Below are 19,418 nucleotides of genomic sequence, written 5' to 3'. Positions count from 1 at the left end.
GAAGAGCAGGAGGGTACATCAGTGGGGCAGATGTGCAAGGAGGTACAGTGGTGGAAGAGATGAGAAGGGAGTCCAGGAGTGGGACAGAAGAGCAGGGGGGTACGGTGATGGGGCAGATGAGCAGGAGGGTTCATTGTTGAGCCAAATGAGATGGGGGTTACAGAGGTGGGACAGATGAGCGGGGGGTTCACTGTTGGGCCAGATGGGAAGGGGGTTCAGTGGTGGGACAGAAAAGCAGGGGGGTAGAGCAGTGGGGCAGGAGATATGGTGGGACAAATGAGCAGGGGGTTACAGTGGTGGGGCAGGAAAGCAGGGGGAACAGAGGAAAGACAGATGTGCAGGAGGTACATTGGCGGGGCAGATGAAAAAGCGGGTTACAGTTGTGGTTGAAGAGGAGAAAGCAGGTTACAGTGGTGGGGCAGATGAGCAGATGGGTTCAGTGTTAGGACAGATGGGAAGAGGATTCAGTAGTGAGACAGAAGAGCATGGGGATATGGCAGTGGAGCAGATGGGAAAAGGGGTACATTGATGGGGCAGATGAGCAGGGGGGTTACAGTGGTAGGAGGGATGAGAAGGGGGTTAAGCAGTTGAAAAAAGAAAGCAAGGGGCTATAGTGATGGGGCAGATAAGCAGGGGTTAACAGTGGTGGGAAAGATGAGCAGGGGGGTTCACTGTTGGGGCAGATGAGAAGGGGGTTCAGCGGTGAGACAGAAGAGCAAGGGGGGTACAGCAGTGGGGCAGATGTGAAAGAAAGTGCATTGGTGGGACAGGTGAGCAGGGCGTTATGATGGTTGCATGGAAGAGCAGGGGGTACAGGGGTGGGGCAGATGTACTGGGGGTTACAATGGCGGGACAGACGAGCAGGGGGAGGCACAATGGTGGGACAGACGAGCAGGGGGAGGCACAATGGTGGGACAGACGAGCAGGGGGAGGCACAATGGTGGGACAGACGAGCAGGGGGAGGCACAATGGTGGGACAGACGAGCAGGGGGAGGCACAGTGGTGGGACAGACGAGCAGGGGGAGGCACAGTGGTGGGACAGACGAGCAGGGGGACGCACAGTGGTGGGACAGACGAGCAGGGGGACGCACAGTGGTGGGACAGATGAGCAGGGGGACGCACAGTGGTGGGACAGACGAGCAGGGGGACGCACAGTGGTGGGACAGATGAGCAGGGGGACGCACAGTGGTGGGACAGATGAGCAGGGGGACGCACAATGGTGGGACAGATGAGCAGGGGGACGCACAATGGTGGGACAGATGAGCAGGGGGACGCACAATGGTGGGACAGATGAGCAGGGGGACGCACAATGGTGGGACAGATGAGCAGGGGGGCGCACAATGGTGGGACAGATGAGCAGGGGGGCGCACAATGGTGGGACAGATGAGCAGGGGGGCGCACAATGGTGGGACAGATGAGCAGGGGGGCGCACAATGGTGGGACAGATGAGCAGGGGGGCGCACAATGGTGGGACAGATGAGCAGGGGGGCGCACAATGGTGGGACAGATGAGCAGGGGGGCGCACAATGGTGGGACAGATGAGCAGGGGGGCGCACAATGGTGGGACAGATGAGCAGGGGGGCGCACAATGGTGGGACAGATGAGCAGGGGGGCGCACAATGGTGGGACAGATGAGCAGGGGGGCACACAATGGTGGGACAGATGAGCAGGGGGGCACAATGGTGGGACAGATGAGCAGGGGGCCACAATGGTGGGACAGATGAGCAGGGGGCCACAATGGTGGGACAGATGAGCAGGGGGGCACAATGGTGGGACAGACGAGCAGGGGGAGGCACAATGGTGGGACAGACGAGCAGGGGGAGGCACAATGGTGGGACAGACGAGCAGGGGGAGGCACAATGGTGGGACAGACGAGCAGGGGGAGGCACAGTGGTGGGACAGACGAGCAGGGGGAGGCACAGTGGTGGGACAGACGAGCAGGGGGGCACAATGGTGGGACAGATGAGCAGGGGGGCACAATGGTGGGACAGATGAGCAGGGGGGCACAATGGTGGGACAGATGAGCAGGGGGGGCACAATGGTGGGACCTAAGAGCAGGGGGGCACAATGGTGGGACAGATGAGCAGGTTTGCCTTGTAAATTCCATGCAAAACCTTGTAATTTGAAGGAATCTGTTGATGGATTTTAAGTCCAAAATAGGACGGACGAATAGCTCTATTGGGCTTTGGTACTGTGAACAGCTTTAAGTAGAATCCTTTGAGCCAGTTTTGCGGCGGATAATGGCACAACCACTTCCTAAAGGCAACAGGTGTTTAGGGCATTCTATAAATCTAACTGTCCTAGGGCAGTTTTTGGCTCATTTGAAAGAAGAAAGTGCTAAGTTGGTAGTCTTGAACAGGTCTGTGGCATCTGTAAGCCAGTGAGAGGCAAACTAACAGCCATCCCTTCACTTATTGGAGTGAGGGTGCCATTTAATTGTGAAGAGGGCTTTGGGGAGGGATGGGTGGCCTTTTTGGGCCAAGCCTTGTGCCAAAAGTGTTAAACTTAGGTTCTGAAATTGTAAGCGGCATACAGAGGACAGGTGCTCTTCAGTTAGAAGACCTAGGTGTTGCTGAGGAGGCTGGACTTGGAACCTTCCACTGTATAAAACCTTCACACCTGTGACCTCTTTAATGAATGGGTCAAGTGCCTCACAAGACGTCTTTCCTCAGTAGGGCTTACGTGTACAGCACCTTGTGCAGGGAGCTTCAGCTGTCCAAGCTTTAAGTCTCAAGATTCTTCACATGTGAATGGAGATTAGACCCATTCTGGAGATTTGTCTCATGACATGTTCTAATGGCACAGGTGGCAAACAAGGCCTGCGGGCCGAATCTGGCCTGCCAGACCACGCAGTGCAGTTGGCGGCCACCATCTCCTGTTTTCACCACCTGCTTTCCGCTGTCATGGAAGAGGTCTCCTTGGCAACAGGAGTAAACATTTCCTGCTCTCTCCTCCTAGGTCTTCCCAGCAGTGGGGGCTGTGTATGTAGCTGAGCGCATGCGCAGTGAGTGAGGCACAGCATGTCAGTGGCAGAGGTACCCAACAGCTCCAGCGGCTGTGTGTTCTTCCAATCTACATTAAGCGTCTGCATCCTGGGGGTGGTCTTTTGAGGATCTGCTGCACCCAACAGTGGCCAAGAAGGGAGGCATTCTTGTAAATGCCATCTTACATAAGGGTAGGTGAGAGTACAGATGTGAGGTTTGCTTTTAGGGGGGGAAGGGGGTGAAGGCCGTGGAGAAAGATGCGTGCAGAGGTGGGGGGATGGGGGCAGAGTGATGGGTGCAGAGATCAGAACCCAGGAGGAGGGGTGGAAGTGAAATTTTGCATATTGCGAGTTGTGCACCGCTGAACTCTGCACGCAGCGCACCCCTAAACACTGCACTCCGTAAGTAGCACATCCCTGCACCCTGTACATAGTGCACCCCTGCATGTAGTATAATCCTAACATAATCCTCAACTCTGTACATAGCACACCCCTGAACCCTGCATGGAGTATAATCCCAACGATCCTAAACTCTGTACGTAGCGCAACCCTGAACCCTGCACGTAGTATAATCCTGACATAATCCTGAACTCTGCACTCCGTACATAGCGTGACCCAGATACAAGCGGCCCTCTGAGGGCAACCATACTGGCTGATGCGCCTATAATGAAATGGGAGTATACTGCAGTATGTCATACTGAAATTTAATTGAGTGCTGGTTGCAGGGTTGGGCTTGTGAGGTTACAGAGAGCTTTTAGGAGCATCTCAAACTTTTGGCAGAATCTTTGAAAAAGGGAATATCTTCAGTAGGTACAGTGAGATACTGGTTTAGGACAGAGATGGCTAGATCACACACAGGAATAGCCCACTTCTTTGTAAACTTATTCCACTGAAAAGGATTCTGCAAAGATTTCAGGAGAGTGAAAATCCTTTCAGGAGTTATCCAATCATGTTTCGGGTTAATGAACAGGAAAAGTTTTGAAGGTCTTTTCGTGCTCAAAGGGGCATGTTGAGATGGCATTGTGCATCTTGACACTTATCCAACGCTTTTTCAGAAAGAGGCAATGAGCTTTTTAACGTTAGCAATTGTGTTGTACGAAGCTCCCTAATCAATACAGCGAGTGAGAGAGAAATCCTCTGCTGCCTTCATATCCTCTTCATTCCATACCCTGTCTGCACCCTCTAGGCCGGAATATTGGCTCTAAGAAACGGGAGAAGAAAAAGAGGCAGGGCATTTCTGATTCCCTAAACAAAGATGACTGTATTGAGGCTGTAGTCTGTCCATAGAACTGTGACAGATGCAGAAAAATTGTCACACAGGTCACATGTGTGCCTAAAATGGAGCTAGAATTGGAGGGTGAGGCTGGTGTTACAACCAGTTCATGCTCCAGTGCAAGTGACACATTGTCACTTTGAAGTTGATCGTTGTGCAGGTCTTCGGCACAAGAAAATGTTCAGCTGATTTTGAATTGGCTCACTTTCCCATGGGTTTCCATCATAGCTACAAGGGAGAGTATTCCCCTGTGGGGTACTCATAGAGAGTGTAGGAGACATGTGTAAACATGTCTGATTAAGAGTACGCAGTAAAGCAGGTGTGAGCTCTAAGTTTAATGGTTTAATTTTACTGCAAGTTTGAAAAGTTTACACTATGAAGTGAATACATTCCAACCATAGCCTCGCTTAGGCTGGGTTCATACTGGTATGACATGACAGTTATATGAATATGAATCCGACTTTGGGCTGCGACTTGAAGTTCGACTTCCAACCGACTTCAATGTATGGGATCCGACTTTGATCCAGACAATACCAGGCACTTTGAGTCTGGTATGAATCTTGAGTATGAATCTTGAGCTTTTGGCAGGGGGACTCTTCCCGACAACCCTGGCCAGTGGTTGTCGGGGTCTATGGGAGGGAGCTTTTCAGAATCTGGGAGCCCCCTTAAAAAAGGGAGCCCCCCCACTCTACAGGATGAGTATGAGGTACATTGTACCCCTACCCATTCTCTTAAAAAAAAATGGCTAGATAAGTAATGGCACGCGACGGCATTAGCATTAGAGCAGGAGCAAGTGTCGGGTGAAGATCGGAGGGAGAAGACAGCAGAGAGAGGAGAACCAGCAGCAGAGTAAGATGTCATCAGCGAAGGCAGAACTGGAGGATGAAGACATCAAGAAGAGACGCTGGAGCTGCTTTAATAAATTACTTTGCCAAAAACCTATGTAATTTTTTATTTTTGACACTTCTGTTTTAGGTGAATGGGTAGGGGTACAATGTACCCTATATTCATTCACATAAGGTGGGGGCCGGGATCTGGGTGCCCCCTTGTTAAAGGGGGCTTCCAGATTCCAAAAAGCCCCCTGCTCGCAGACCCTGACAACCACCAGCCAGGGTTGTCAGGAAGAGGCCTTTGTCCTCTTCAACATGGGGATAAGAAGGTGCATTGGGGTGGGGGGCGCAGGGCACCCTCCATCCCAAAGCACCCACCGCACCATGTTGAGGACTCGCTCATCCCCACCGCCTTTCCTAGACTACCGACTGCGTGCTTGGATAATGGTCAGGTATGGGTTTTGGGGGGACCCCACGCTGTTTTTTTGGCGTGTGGGGTTCCCCTTAAATTCCATACCAGACTAAGGTCTGGTATGGTCTTAAAGGGGAGACTTTTTTTTTTTTGGCATGGGGTTCCCCTTCAAGATCATCAGAGCACAAGTCATATGCCAAAGTCGGATCAGTTCAGACGATGATCCGACTTCAATGAGATTCAATGGGCTAAATTAGGATCAAAGTCAGACCAAAGTAGTGCAGGAACCTTTTTCAAAGTCGGACCAGGTAAGACAGCTCTTATAGGGAACCATTAATTTATACACATCATGTGACTTGCACTTCCAATGTCGGAGCGTTTGTCATACCAGTGTGAACCCAGCCTTATACAGTAATGCCAGAAATACAGGATAACTCTGTTGTACCTGTCCATGAAGCTGGGCTTATATGAAGTCCAAACTTTCCTTTTAAAGAAAGGGGCTTCAGGAACTGGAGTCCACAGCGATGCGTCACCGACCTAGACCTGTATAGCACCCTGTAGCTGACTCGTGCAAAGGTGAGGCCTTATGCAGGATCCAGTGCCCAAAGCAACATTACAGGTTGCCCCACTATGTGCGGCCGGGGTACGGTTGCAAAGTTTTACTGAGGTTACACCAATCTGGATAAACTGCATCTGCATAGACATTAGAAGACAGTAAAGCCAGGACTTAACCCTTGGGTGGTTCTGTGGATATGCAGTTGACTATAGGATAGATTCCAGCATGTGAATGTAAATGAGATTAATTTGGAACAGAGACCATTCAATAGCAGTATACCAGAAGGCACTGTGCTAAGTCCTATTCTATTTGTAAGTGATATGATTAAAGGTTTGGTGGGCAACGTATGTATTTTTGCTGATGACACAAAAGGTGTGCAATAGGGTTGACATCCTTGGAGTTGTCTGTAGCATTCAAGATGATTTGGTATTGCTGGAAGATTGGTCAAAACAGTGGAAACTTCAGTTCAAGGATTCTAAATGTAAAATAATGCACCTAGGGAAAAATAATTCCATGATTGAGTATAATATTGGTAGTACAGTGTTGCCAAGCACTAAAGAGGAAAAAGATTGGGGAGCGTTTATTTCAGAGGATTGCAAAAAGAGGAAAGAATGTGATCATGCAGTGGGAAAAGCAAATAAAATTCTAACATGGATCACCAGCAGGAGGTCCTGATTCCTCTATATAGCTCTTTAGTAGGACCTCATTTATAAAATCATGTTAAGGTCTGAAGACCTCACATATTAATACAATAGGAGTTTGATAAGATAGAATGCAGAAATGAGCATCGAAAATGGTGAAAGATCTGAGGGATAAAACATGTCAGGAGAGACTTGGGGAATGCAAAAAATGTACAGTCTGGAGGAAAGAAGAGAAAAGGGAGACATGATTGAAACCCTTAAAAACATCAATGAGGTGCATGAAGTTCAGTAAAGCAGTTTTTCCAATATGAAGCCAAGACCAAGAATACAGGGACATGACCTCAAACTAGCAGGAGGAAAATTCAAAACTTGGCTTAGAAAAATAGGATTTCTTGATCATACATCACGGGACACAGGAGCTCATTACATAGTGGGTTATATAGGCACCTCTGGTGATTGGACACTGGTTAACCCCAATTAAGGAGAATTCCTCCCCTATATAACCCCTCCCATATGGCAGGCACCTCAGTTTTTTCGCCAGTGTCTATGGTGGTTGGTCACGTAAAACATGTGCTATGAAGAAAGCTCTGTGCAGCTCCCTGCAGGGGGCCTAAGGGCTACAACAAACCGGATCCATATCTCGGGCCGATATTTTGACTCCCAAGATGATATGGTACCCGGGCCTCCTCATCCGAAGAAACAAGGTTTTGCCTGCAAGTCCTCTCCTATTGGAAGACTGGGCTCTGGGAAAACCAGACTTGGTATACTATTTACATAGTGGCACGAAAGTTTCTGGCAGAGTCTTTTACAAGGTCAAGGTAGGAGGTTCTTCTGAGAAAGAACCCCAAAAAAAAAAACCTGAAGGTTGGCACAACTCTACCCGCCGTGATGGCTGAAGGATGGAATCTGTCTGTTTTCAGCAATTCCTGCGGCGAGGACAGGTAAGGGAAGTTAATCCTATATATATTATGGATTTCTTCATTTGAGTAGTAGTATGTCTTACCTGGTTTCCACTAATAGAGGGAGTAAGAGCAGCCTGATGCATACTTACATGCCTTTCAGTACACACACTCAGTGAAGCCTGGTCCTCCTGATGTCTTACGTCTCCACTGCAATCCCTGCCACAATATAGGTAATACAGGGGTCCCACAGTCTGGGGGTCCCACGCAGCTCCGATTTAGATTCCCTTTCCCCCCTGGATTCCGGCGGTCCTCATGCACGCGCGAAAGCGCGCCGAGCGCGCTCCCGGTCTGATGGAGGAGGGGGGAGTGTGGTTGTGAGCCGTGCACGCCGCTGTACTACGCAGGCGCCAGGCGGCACTTTTAAAAAGCCCAGAGCGTCAGGTGGATGTAAGTGTGAGACACAGGAGCTGTGGACAGTAAGCATCCCAAGAGATTGGATCCAGGCAAACCTTAGACACCTACTCAGCATCAGGTTGTGCAGTTTAAGCATATATATTTATTGTGAGACTTTAAGCACAACAGTGATTGCACTTTGTACTAGTACCTCTGCTTTGTAGCTTAGGACTATGTCTCCTCGTAAGAGGGTTTCAGGGGGAGGTAACAAGGGCACTGGTAAATCACCGCCTAGGTCCAGGGGTTCTAAAAATGCCTCTAAGATACCATCCTCTCCTAATGTCTCAGCCCCGGTATACGCCACTGAGGACTCCCTTAGGGCTACATTGGAGGGTTTTGAAGGGAGAATCATGAATTTTATTTCTGCTTCCCTGAAAGATAGCAGGAAAAGAGGTAGATCCCCTCCCTCCCTCTGCTGAGATTCCTCTTTCAGATGATTCTTCTGACAATGAGAAGAGATCCCTATCTTGGGACAGGGATCTTGAGCAGTCGGAGGAATCAGAGGAAGAGGAGAGAGTCCCCTCCTCCCAGGCGCTCAGAAAACAGGTGCAGTATTATACTGAATTGGTGCGTACCACATTCAGAATGCCTGCTGCTGAAGTCGCTACGTCCTCTGTTTCTTCCCTGGGAGTCAGGAAGGTCCCACAGACTGCTTTTTTCCTTTCCAATTCATCCTTTAATGGATAAATTGTTGTATGAGGATTGGGGACATCCTGATAAACTGTTTGCTCCTCCTAAAAGGTTTTCTATGCATTATCCTCTGGAGGAAAGTTTTACCAAGAAATGGGGGGTCCCATCTGTCGATGCGGCTGTTTCTTGCGTGAATAAAAACCTGCCCTGTCCGTTGGATAATGCTCAGGTATTTAAAGATCCAACTGATAAGAAGCTGGAAACATTATTAAAAGCATCCTTTTCCATGACTGGCGCTGTAGTGCAACCTACAGTCGCAGCTGTGGGGTTGCGTCAGTTCCTCAAGGAGCAGGTCAAGCAGATGCTTGACCTCCTTCCCAGTGAGGAAGTGGAGTGCAGAAATACCTCAAATTCTGTGTTTCATGATTGATGCGATTTTGGATTCTGTCCAACAAGCATCTCGTTTGTCTCTCCTGTTGGTACACATGCGAAGGGCACTATGGCTAAAGAATTGGGCAGCTGAGCTATCATGCAAGAAGCATTTTATTGGGTTTCCGTTTAAAGGGGAACGTACGTTTGGACAAGAATTAGACAAATTCATCCAAAAAATTTCAGGGGGTAAATCTACTCTCCTTCCAGTCAAAAGGAGCAAGCGTCCATCATTTAGGCGTTCTCTCTCTCCCAGAGCATCAAGCTCTAAGCAGTAGAACTCAACCCTCCTCTACAGGAAAGGCTCAAGGCCGGGCCCAGGGGCAGAAGAAATCTTGGGGGCGAAAGCCTGCCAAGCAGAGCCCAAAAGCTTCCTTGTGAAGGGGCGCCCCCGCTTGGCCGAGTGGGGGGAAGGCTCCTGCAGTTTGCGGAAGCCTAGCGGGAAGAGATTCGGGACAAGTGGGTGATCTCTTCGGTATCCCTGGGCTACAAGCTAGAGTTTCAGGAGATTCCACCTTCTCGCTTTCTAAGGTCAAGGATCCCCAGGGACCCAGTAAAGCAAAAAACGCTATTTCTGGCCTTAGATCACTTACTATCCCAGGGGGTGATAGTAGAAGTGGACCCAAAAGAACAGGGTTCAGGGTTTTACTCGAATCTCTTCACCATTCCGAAGCCAAATGGAAGTGTCAGACCTATCCTGGATCTAAAGGATCTGAACCGGTATTTAAGCATCCGGTCCTTCCGAATGCAGTCGATTCGCACTGTGGTCTCCTCCCTGCAAGGGGGAGAGTTTATGGCATCAATAGACATCAAGGATGCATATCTCCATGTGCCAATATTTCCCGCACACCAAAAGTATCTAAGGTTCGCGGTAGAGCGGCGCCATTTTCAATTTGTGGCCTTGCCGTTCGGGCTCGCTACGGCCCCCTCGAGTCTTCAAAGATTCTGGACCCTCTCTTGGCAAACCTAAGAGCTCAGGGTATAGCCGTCATGGCTTATCTAGACGATTTGCTTCTCATGGAGAAAACAGTAGCGTTCCTGAACCACAGTGTTACCAGAACGCTAGAACACCTGGAATGACTAGGTTGGATTATAAACCTAGAAAAGTCGTCCCTACAGCCTGCTACCAGGTTGGAATATCTAGGTATGCTTATCGACACCGCTCAGGGCAAGGTGTTTCTTCCAAGGGCAAAAGCCTTGGCCATTGGGGATCTGGTGCGCCCAATTCTGGACAGGAGATCTTCCCCCATTCGGTCGTGCATGAGACTGTTAGGGAAAACGGTCGCCTCCTTCGAGGCCGTTCCATTCACCCAGTTCCACTCAAGGCCTCTGCAAAGATGCATCCTCGCGGCTTGGAACAGGAAGCCCCAGTCCTTGGATCTTCCTATGCGTCTATCCCCAGGGACACGCAAGAGTCTCGTCTGGTGGTTACAAACCGAGAATTTGCTGAAAAGGCAAAACTTTTTTTCCTCTTCCATGGAAGATTTTTACGACAGATGCCAGCCTGACAGGCTGGGGAGCAGTGTTGGAGGAGACGTGCTCGCAGGGGAAATGGTCTGCGATCAAGACGCCATTGCCCATGAATGTCTTGGAGAGCCAGGCAGTTTATATGGCTCTCATAAAGTGGTCTTATAGACTACGGGGTCTCCCTGTTCGCCTTCAGTCCAACAATGCCACAGCAGTGGCCTATATCAATTACCAGGGCGGTACCAGGAGTCTGGTTGCGCAAAAAGAGGTGAATCGCATACTTGTCTGGGCAGAAAAGCATGTTCCATGCCTTTCTGCAGTCTTCATTCCAGGAGTGGAAAATTGGCAGGCGGATTTTCTGAGCCGCCAGCAGTTGTGCCCAGGAGAATGGGCTCTGGAACAAAGTCGCAGGTGGGGTACTCCAGACGTAGATCTGTTTGCGTCCAGGTTCAACAGAAAACTGGACAAATTTGTGTCAAGAACGAGAGATGCACTTGCTCAGGGGTCAAATAATCTGACAGTTCCCTGGGATCAGTACAATCTGATTTATGCCTTCCCCCCATGCCCGCTTCTGTCGCGGTTCCTGGGAAGAGTCAAGAGGGAGACAAACTAGGTTCTTTTGGTAGCCCCGGCTTGGCCCAGGCGACCGTGGTATGCAGAGATCATGAAGTTGGCAGTAGGCAGGCCATGGATCCTCCCTCTCCGGCCAGATCTGCTCTCACATGGTCCAATTTACCATCCTGCTTTACACAGTCTGAATTTGATGGTTTGGATGCTGAGACCCACATTCTGAGAGACCGTGGCCTTTCAGGGCCAGTCCTTTCTACTCTGGTCAATGCCAGAAAGCTGGCCTCCAGGCTTATTTACTACAAAATCTGGAGGGCATATGTTTCCTGGTGTGAACTCAGGGAATGGCATCCTAGAAAGTATGTCATTAGCAGGATCTTGGCCTTCCTCCAGTCTGGCCTAGAAATGAATTTGGCCTAAGCACTATCAAGGTGCAGATTTCGGCCTTGTCAGTGTTTTTCAGAAGCCACTTGCATCGCATTCCCTGGTGCGGGCTTTCATTCAGGGGGCTATGCGGATAAGGCCGCCAGTCAAACCTCCGGGATGCCCATGGGATCTGAATTTGGTTCTCTCTGCTTTGCAGGGGCAACCATTTAAACCTTTGCATCTGGCTTCATTAGTTCTTCTGACTAAAAAATTGGTTTTCTTGGTAGCCATATCCACGGCTAGAAGAGTGTCAGAACTAGCAGCTTTCTCCAGCAAAGAGCCGTATCTAATTATTCATAAGGACCAGGTGGTCATGCGTCCCAACAGGTCCTTTCTACCTAAGGTGTTTTCGGGGTTCCATTTGAATCAAGATGTAATCCTACCATCCTTTTTATCAGACCAACAGTCCGCAGAAGAAGAATCTTTGCACACTTTGGATGTGGTTAGGGCAATCAGTATCGATCTTCAAGCAACTGCTCAGATAAGGAAAACTGATTGCTTATTTATTTTGCCGGAAGGCCCTAGGAAGGGCCAGGCGGCATCAAAGTCCACTCTCTCAAGGTGGATTAGACAGATTATTTCTCAGGCCTATAGTGTTAAAGGGAAAATCCCTCCTTTTCAAGTGAAAGCGCACTTTACTAGGGCTGTAAGTGCTTCTTGGGCAGTGCATCACCAGGCCTCCCTGGCTCAGATCTGTAAGGCTGCAACTTGGTCATCAGTCCACACATTCACCATATTCTATCAGATGGATGTCAGAGGGCAAGAGGCTATCGCCTTTGGGCGCAGTGTACTGCAGGCTGCAGTTTAGGTCCTCCGGTCCATGGCGGTCTATAATTATGATCTGTGTCTACCTCCCCTCAATCTGAGCATTGCTTTGGGACATCCCACTATGTAACGAGCTCCTGTGTCCCGTGATGTATGATCAAGAAAATAGGATTTTTATATACAGCTTACCTGTAAAATCCTTTTCTTGAGAGTACATCACGGGACACAGGGCTCCCGCCCCTCTTGGGTTTTTCGTGGTTTCCTATTGCTTTGCTAGAAAACTGAGGTGCCTCCCATATGGGAGGGGTTATATAGGGGAGGAATTCTCCTTAATTGGGGTTAACCAGTGTTCAATCACCAGAGGTGCCTATATAACCCACTATGTAATGAGCTCCTGTGTCCCGTGATGTACTCTGAAGAAAAGGATTTTAGAGGTAAGCTGTATATAAAAATCCTATTTTTTTGTACTCACCGTAAAAGGCTTTTCTCTGTAGTTCACAGACTGATGCAGCTCCTCTCTTAGACCACTGGGGTGTTACGCCACCTTCAGGACAGGACTAAGCATAACATATTAACATGTAATAATAAAACTAGAACTTTCTAGTTCCGCCCAAGGGGCGGTCCCTTAGGTAACAACCCCACCGCCTGCATTGCAGCTTCAGAATGTCAACAAGCAGTATAACGTAGAGAAAAATAGGAGAAGCGGGTGCTGTGTCAGTCGGTGAACTGCAGAGAAAAGGATTTTACGGTGAGTAAAAAATAAAAATCCTATTTTCTCTTACGTTCACCGACTGACACAGCTCCTCTCTTTGGACGTCCCCAAGCAGTGTCAAAACGAGGGGTGGGAAAGCAGCATAAAACTTCACCCACAATGGCATGTGGGAACTAGTATAAAAACTTTACCCACAAAAACAACAGTGTGCAGGAATAACCAAAACTTTTTTACCCACAAAAAACAGGGCGCTCCTCAACTGAGAGTCACTACCTCCAAACCGCACCAGAACTGTGGTAACAAATGCAACAGTGCATTACTTAAAGGTACTGCGTACTACCAAAAAAACAGGAAAAACCTAAGTGCAATTGCAATTATACAGCTGCCGGTAAAACTTTGTGGCCAAAACACGCATCTGCCGATGCAAAGACATCTACCTTGTAGAATTTTGTAAAAGCGTGAACTGACGACCAAGTAGCCGCTTTACACACTTGAGCGACAGGCGCTTGATGTCGGAAAGGCCCAAGACATTCTGATTGCCCTTTTGGAGTGGGCCGTGACCGGAAAGGGTGGCACCTGACCGTTCAAGGTGTAGGCCTGTACTACAATCTGTCGGATCCACCTGGAAATGGTGGCCCACGAGACCGCCATGCCTTTTTTTGAACCAGCCACCGAAACCAACAAGGAGTCTGACTTCCGAAAGGGAGCCGTAGCAGACAAATACACCCTCATAGCCCGAACCACGTCCAGGGAATGAAGGGCCACCTCCTTAAGATGTGTCGGCTTAGGACACAGAGATGGTAACACATTGATGTGGAACGCCGAAACCACCTTCGTCAGAAAAGGTTGCTGACGCAACACCACCTTATCCTTGTGGCTAACTAGATAGGGCGACTTGCAAGACAAGACCGCCAGTTCCGAAACCCTCCTGGCTGAAGTGATAGCCACTAGGAAAGACCATTTTCTGGGAAAGGGTCAACAGAGGGATCTCTCTGATATTTTCAAATGGCGGTTTTTGAAGCGCCAATAACACCAGGTTCACATCCCATGGGAGTAATGGTGGACGCACCAGAGGAACCACATGTGGGACCCCTTGAACAAAAGTGCTCACTGGAGAGAGAGAGAGAGAGAGACGCCAAGGGTCGCTGAAAAAAAACAGACAAACCTGATATTTGTCCTATAATGGTGCTTAACACCAATTTCTAGTCTACTCCTTGCTGAAGAAACAGCAGGATCCTGGAAATAGAAAAGGAACGCGGATGCCATCCTTTCTCCTCACACAAGGAGATGTAGGCCTTCCAGGTACGATGATATATCTTCCGAGAGGAAGATTTCCGCCCTCTCAGCATAGTTGGAATCACCGAGTCCAAAAGACCCCAGTTCCTCAACACCTGGCTCTCAATAGCCATGCCGTTAAAACCAGCGATGGTAAAGCAGGATGGAGAATCGGTCCTTGAGACAGGTGGTCTTCTTGTAATGGGAGTCGCCGGGGGCGTCAGCCACCAGGCGCACTAGGTCTGTATACCAGGGACGCTGGGGTCAATCTGGGGCAACCAGTATTACTGGAATCCCCTCGGCCACCACTCTGCGGAGCAGGTGTGGCAACAGTTTCAGCGGAGGAAAGGCATAGATCAGCTGGTACTGATCCCACGGAGCCACCAGCGCATCTGCCCAAGGATCTCTTGTCCAGGACACAAATCTCGGTACCTTCCGATTGAGACAGGAGGCCATAAGATCCACGTCTGGTGTGCCCCATCGCAGGCACAGTAGCTTGAACACCTCCGGGTGCAACGCCCATTCTCCTGGGTCCAGCATCTGGGGACTTAGATAGTCCACCTGCAAGTTCTCCACTCCCGGGATGTAAATGGCTGACAGGGCCGGTACATGTCGCTCTGCCCACTGAAGGATGTGCGCAACCTCCCGTGCGGTGGCTGAGCTTCTTGTTCCTCCTTGGTGATTGACGTATACGCCACCGCCTGTGGCCTTGTCTGACTGGATCCTGATCGGGCGCCCTCGAAGTCTTATCGACCACGTGGAGAGGAATAGCCTGATCACTCTCAGTTCAAGCAGCTTGATCGACAACTTGGATTCCTCCACCGACCAGAGGCTCTGGGTCGACTGAACTCCCATTACTCCACCCCAGTCAGATAGGCTGGTGTCTGTTGTGATCAATGTCCATTTCAGAGGTAGGAACGACTTCCCGGACTGAAGTGCCGGGGACCTCAGGCACCAAAGCAGGGGAATCCCTGACTACCTGGCTCACCTGAATCTGCCGATCCAGGGACAACGGAGATTTGTCCCATTTTGTCAAAATCTCCTTCTGCAGGACTCTGGTGTGAAACTGGGCGTGCAGTACTGCCTCGAAGGAGGCCACCATGAGCCCCAGGACTCGCATGCATTAGCGTAGCGATGACCACCTGCGGTTCATCAACAGTTTTTCTGCGGCTCTGAGTCTGCAGCTTGTCTGAAGGGAGAAACGCTCTTGCTTCCATGAAGTCCAGCAGTAAGCCCAGGTACTCCAAACGCTGAGTCGGCACAATCACCGGCTTTTTCAGGTTCAACAGCCACCCACATTCCTGCAGGGTCTGCATGGTGATCGCCACATCCTCCTCTAATTCTGAGGAGGAAGATGCTCTCAGGAGGAGATCGTCTCGGTATTCCACGATCGCGATCCCGCGTTACCGCAGCAATGCAAAACAGGAGCCAATACCTTGGTAAAGACTTGGGGGACCGATGCCAAACCAAAAAAGGGGAGAGCCACAAACTGGTAGTGGTCTTCCCCAACTACAAATTGCAGAAACCTCTGATGCCGGGGGCATATGGGTATGTGCAGGTACACGTCCTGTACTTAAGGCCTTGCACTAACTGCTCTACTAGTTCTACGCAGACAGGAGAAGCCTGTTGCTCTCCCAATTCGCGGTGCAAAAGTTTTGCCCACTCAGTCAGTGTCTGCGACACAAGTGCGGATGCCAGTACTGGTCGCATGGTGGACCCAACAGCCGTAAACAAGGAACGAGCCCACTGCCTCGGCCTTCCTGTCCATGGGATCCTTAAAGGCAGGAGTCGTGGTTACTTTGTTTAACCTGGATACTGGGAGGTCCACGACAGGAGAAGCCGACCACTTTTTGAGAAGGCTCTCCTCAAAAGGGTAACGCACTGCCATGTATTTGGGCACCGAAAAGGTCCATTGTGGGAGAACCCATTCCCTGTAAATGAACTTGTCAAAAAAAGTCAGATACGGGAACACCTTAGGTGAATGGACTGGCTTACAAGACCCAAAAGGGACCGCTACATCAGCAGAGGGATCTGCTGGCTCCTGAATTTTCAGGGTATCATGCACAGATGTGATAAGTGCTCCAACAAGCGCTTTGTTGCGCACGGACCCGGACAGGGACTCATCCTCACTGTCTGATCGGTCTTGGCCAACATCATCTGAAACGACAGAACAGGGGTCACCAGCCTCAGCAGGGCGCGAGTCTGTATCAGAGCTCTCCCTGGAGGACTAGGGGGGCAGGGGCAGTTTTTTAACCACCTTTGCGCCCACGCACCGCCTCTATCTTGGCAATGAACGAATTGAGGACTGCCGACAAAGCGTCCAGAGGCACTGCACTGTCTGCAGGCAAACCGGTTGCAACTGCCTGGATTTCGGGGGAAGAAACAGTTTCTGAAGCCATGCTGACCCTACCCTGTCTGCCACCTGTTGGGGACTTAGGACAGTGATCGTCCCACCCTACTAACTGCTGCTGACTGAGGGGTTCTTTCCTGCAGGACTCACCACCCTGGACTGGTTCTGCGCCATCCAGCTAATAGTGCCTGTGTCAGCTCCCAGGTGCATAGGAGACCACGCCGTGCTGTACAGAGCTGCTCTGAATGGCGCTGAAACTGACCAAAAACGTGTTCAGGCTTCATGAAAATGGCTGCCGAGCGTCCAGTATAAAGGACATAATCACAGGGAAAATGGCAGCCGAACTACAGGAAAATGGCCACAGAGCAAGCTGCTCCTTGGTCACACCAAAAATGACCACTATATACCATGAGGGACAGTGAAACAGCTATCAACAGACAAACCCCCCCACCCCCCGGAGATCCCCTGTCTATGGCACACACACTGCTCAGAAGCTCATGCAGCATCACCCACAGGGAAGGGGGGAGGGAAGATAGGGACAGGGAGAGAAGAGAGGTAGGTGAAGAACCCCCGAATCAACCTCCCAGGGAACGCCCAGCTGCTCAGCCCCATCGAGGCAGGGAAAGCTGTACTTACCAGTCCTGAAGAGCTGGGAGACATTCCATCACAGACCCACTCTCCGATCAGTACGTGGTGGCTGCTGGCCCGGAACACTGATGCAGACATCAGTAGCCCGGTCATGTGTGTGCCCCAGAGCAATTATGCTCCCCGGCCACCCCTGGAGCCTGGGGGGCATGTCGTGGCTGACCCAGCTTGAAGCTATGGTCTGCACATGCTCCCTGGCCAGGCTGGGGAGACTACAAGAGTAAGAGTATCCAGCCTGTCAACCAGCCAGCTGTTGACAGGCTGATCACAGGATCTTTAATCTTGCGCAAAAAGCAAAGCTTCTGCAGAAAAAAAAAAACACAGACCGATGGATCCGCAGAGTTCTTAAGTCCTTCTCCTTCACTAGGCAGAAAAAAATTGAAGCTGAAATGCAGGCTGTGGGGTTGTTACCTAAAGGACCACCCCTTGGGCGGAACTAGAAAGTTATAGTTTTATTATTACATGTTAACATGTTATGCCTAGTCCTCTCCTGAAGGTGGCGTAACAACCCAATGGTCTAAGAGGAGCTATGTCAGTCTGTAAACGTAAGAGAAATATCATTTTAGTGAAAGAGTAGTAAATACTTGGAACAGACCTCCAACAGAGGTAATGAGTCAGTCAACAGTAAGTGGATTCGGACTTGGACCACTTTTCAAAGTTTCTATGACTGAAGAATTCAATAAAATAATAAACTAGTGAAGCATTTTTTGACTATGAAAGAGAAGAGATCGATCACCTTCATACACTAACAAAAAAACGAAGGACTTATGTAGTGGGGTAGGGTAAAACACAAGGTGCTCCAGGGAGTGTGTCCTCAGAAGCTTCCCAGCATCTAATCACCTGAAGGTACACACCTAAAACTCATGGTGTATGAACAGGTCATCTGTGTCCTGTACTGTACTGGACACGAAGTGAGGGATTACATTTTTTTTTACTTTACTTCTGCTACTCAACAACTAGTCCTTAACAAAATTCCTGCTTTTTAAAGTGGAATCAAAGTGAACACTGACTATACTTGATCATCCTCCTCCTACCTACCCCTGTGTAAAAAAACAAAGATCTGTATATCGACTTTTTTTTTTAGCCCTCTGGTCTATCAGTGTGCAGCAGGGAATAGGAAGTAGCGCTGACAACTGCTGGGCCATGATAGCCTATGGGTGACATCACGCTCCTATAATTCCCAGCCGTTGTCAAATTCTCAATGACACAGGATCTGGAGCTAATGGATTATGTTTACTACTAACAAACTAATTTCTTTAAAGCAGATGAGTATATAAACAAAACAACTAATTCTTGCACAAGACGGCTCTAGAGTGTTCAGGTTTCCACCACAGCACAATTATACATTTCTATGTTTAATTATGAAGTCTTACTTGAGGAATCGTAGCCATTGTCTTTTTACAGTTCCCACATTGCCAAAATCAGGATAGTAGACCTGAACATCCTCGGAACTGATAACAGAATGGACAATAACCCGGTACCACCAAACATCTCCAGCCACACGGACAGCATAGATTTCACCAACAATGACACAATCGTCAGGTACCACATAGCGATCAGATATATTTTCATTTGAATAGCAGCTTCTAGAAGAGAAAGTATATTGACACCATTTACAAAATGCATTAAGATTTAAATCTGTTACGTAATTGTTTTTAATACTCAATGTTTTTAACTGTTAAGTTGTAAAAACCTACCCTTGAAGCTTGTTAAATATAGGGATAGAAGAATAAGGTGTAATACGTATCTGTAACACCTTATCCACATGCCACCAAATCACGTACCTAGTATGTCATTTGACAGTGATTGTACCAGGGTAATGTCTACACCTGCAGTCAACCTAGTAAGTTTCTTGTTTTAGAACTGATGGCCAGCTCTCTTGTAATAGCAATCGTAGTGGCTAACTAGCCGCTAGAATGCCATCACAAGCCTCCCCACCGTGCAGTTTGCATGGGCTATCAACTGCCACGTCCCCCGGCTAATCACACACCCATACAAAGCCAGAAGCGGCTTTGATCATGTCTCCAGTATGGTAACCTGGAAGTGATGACATAACTTTCAGTTTAACCGGATGTCAACAGCTCGATTTTAAAAAAAATCTA

General features: G+C 49.2%; 1 protein-coding gene across 1 annotated transcript in view; it reads right to left on the bottom strand.

The window, feature by feature from the left end:
• TDRD5 (tudor domain containing 5) overlaps positions 1 to 19,418 on the bottom strand; it is a 521,267-nt gene that overhangs the window by 199,535 nt on the left and 302,314 nt on the right. Inside the window, exon 10 of the mRNA XM_077452843.1 lies at positions 18,690 to 18,902. Coding sequence (XP_077308969.1) covers positions 18,690 to 18,902 — 213 coding nt within the window. The remainder of the gene's footprint in view (positions 1 to 18,689; positions 18,903 to 19,418) is intronic.

This window comes from Lithobates pipiens, unplaced genomic scaffold, assembly GCF_037356315.1.
Source record: "Lithobates pipiens isolate NorthernLeopardFrog02 unplaced genomic scaffold, aLitPip1_a1.2 Scaffold_23, whole genome shotgun sequence".
Lineage (NCBI taxonomy): Eukaryota > Metazoa > Chordata > Amphibia > Anura > Ranidae > Lithobates > Lithobates pipiens.
Note: the sequence above shows the minus strand (reverse complement) of the source record. Positions and strands in the feature narration are given on the sequence as shown.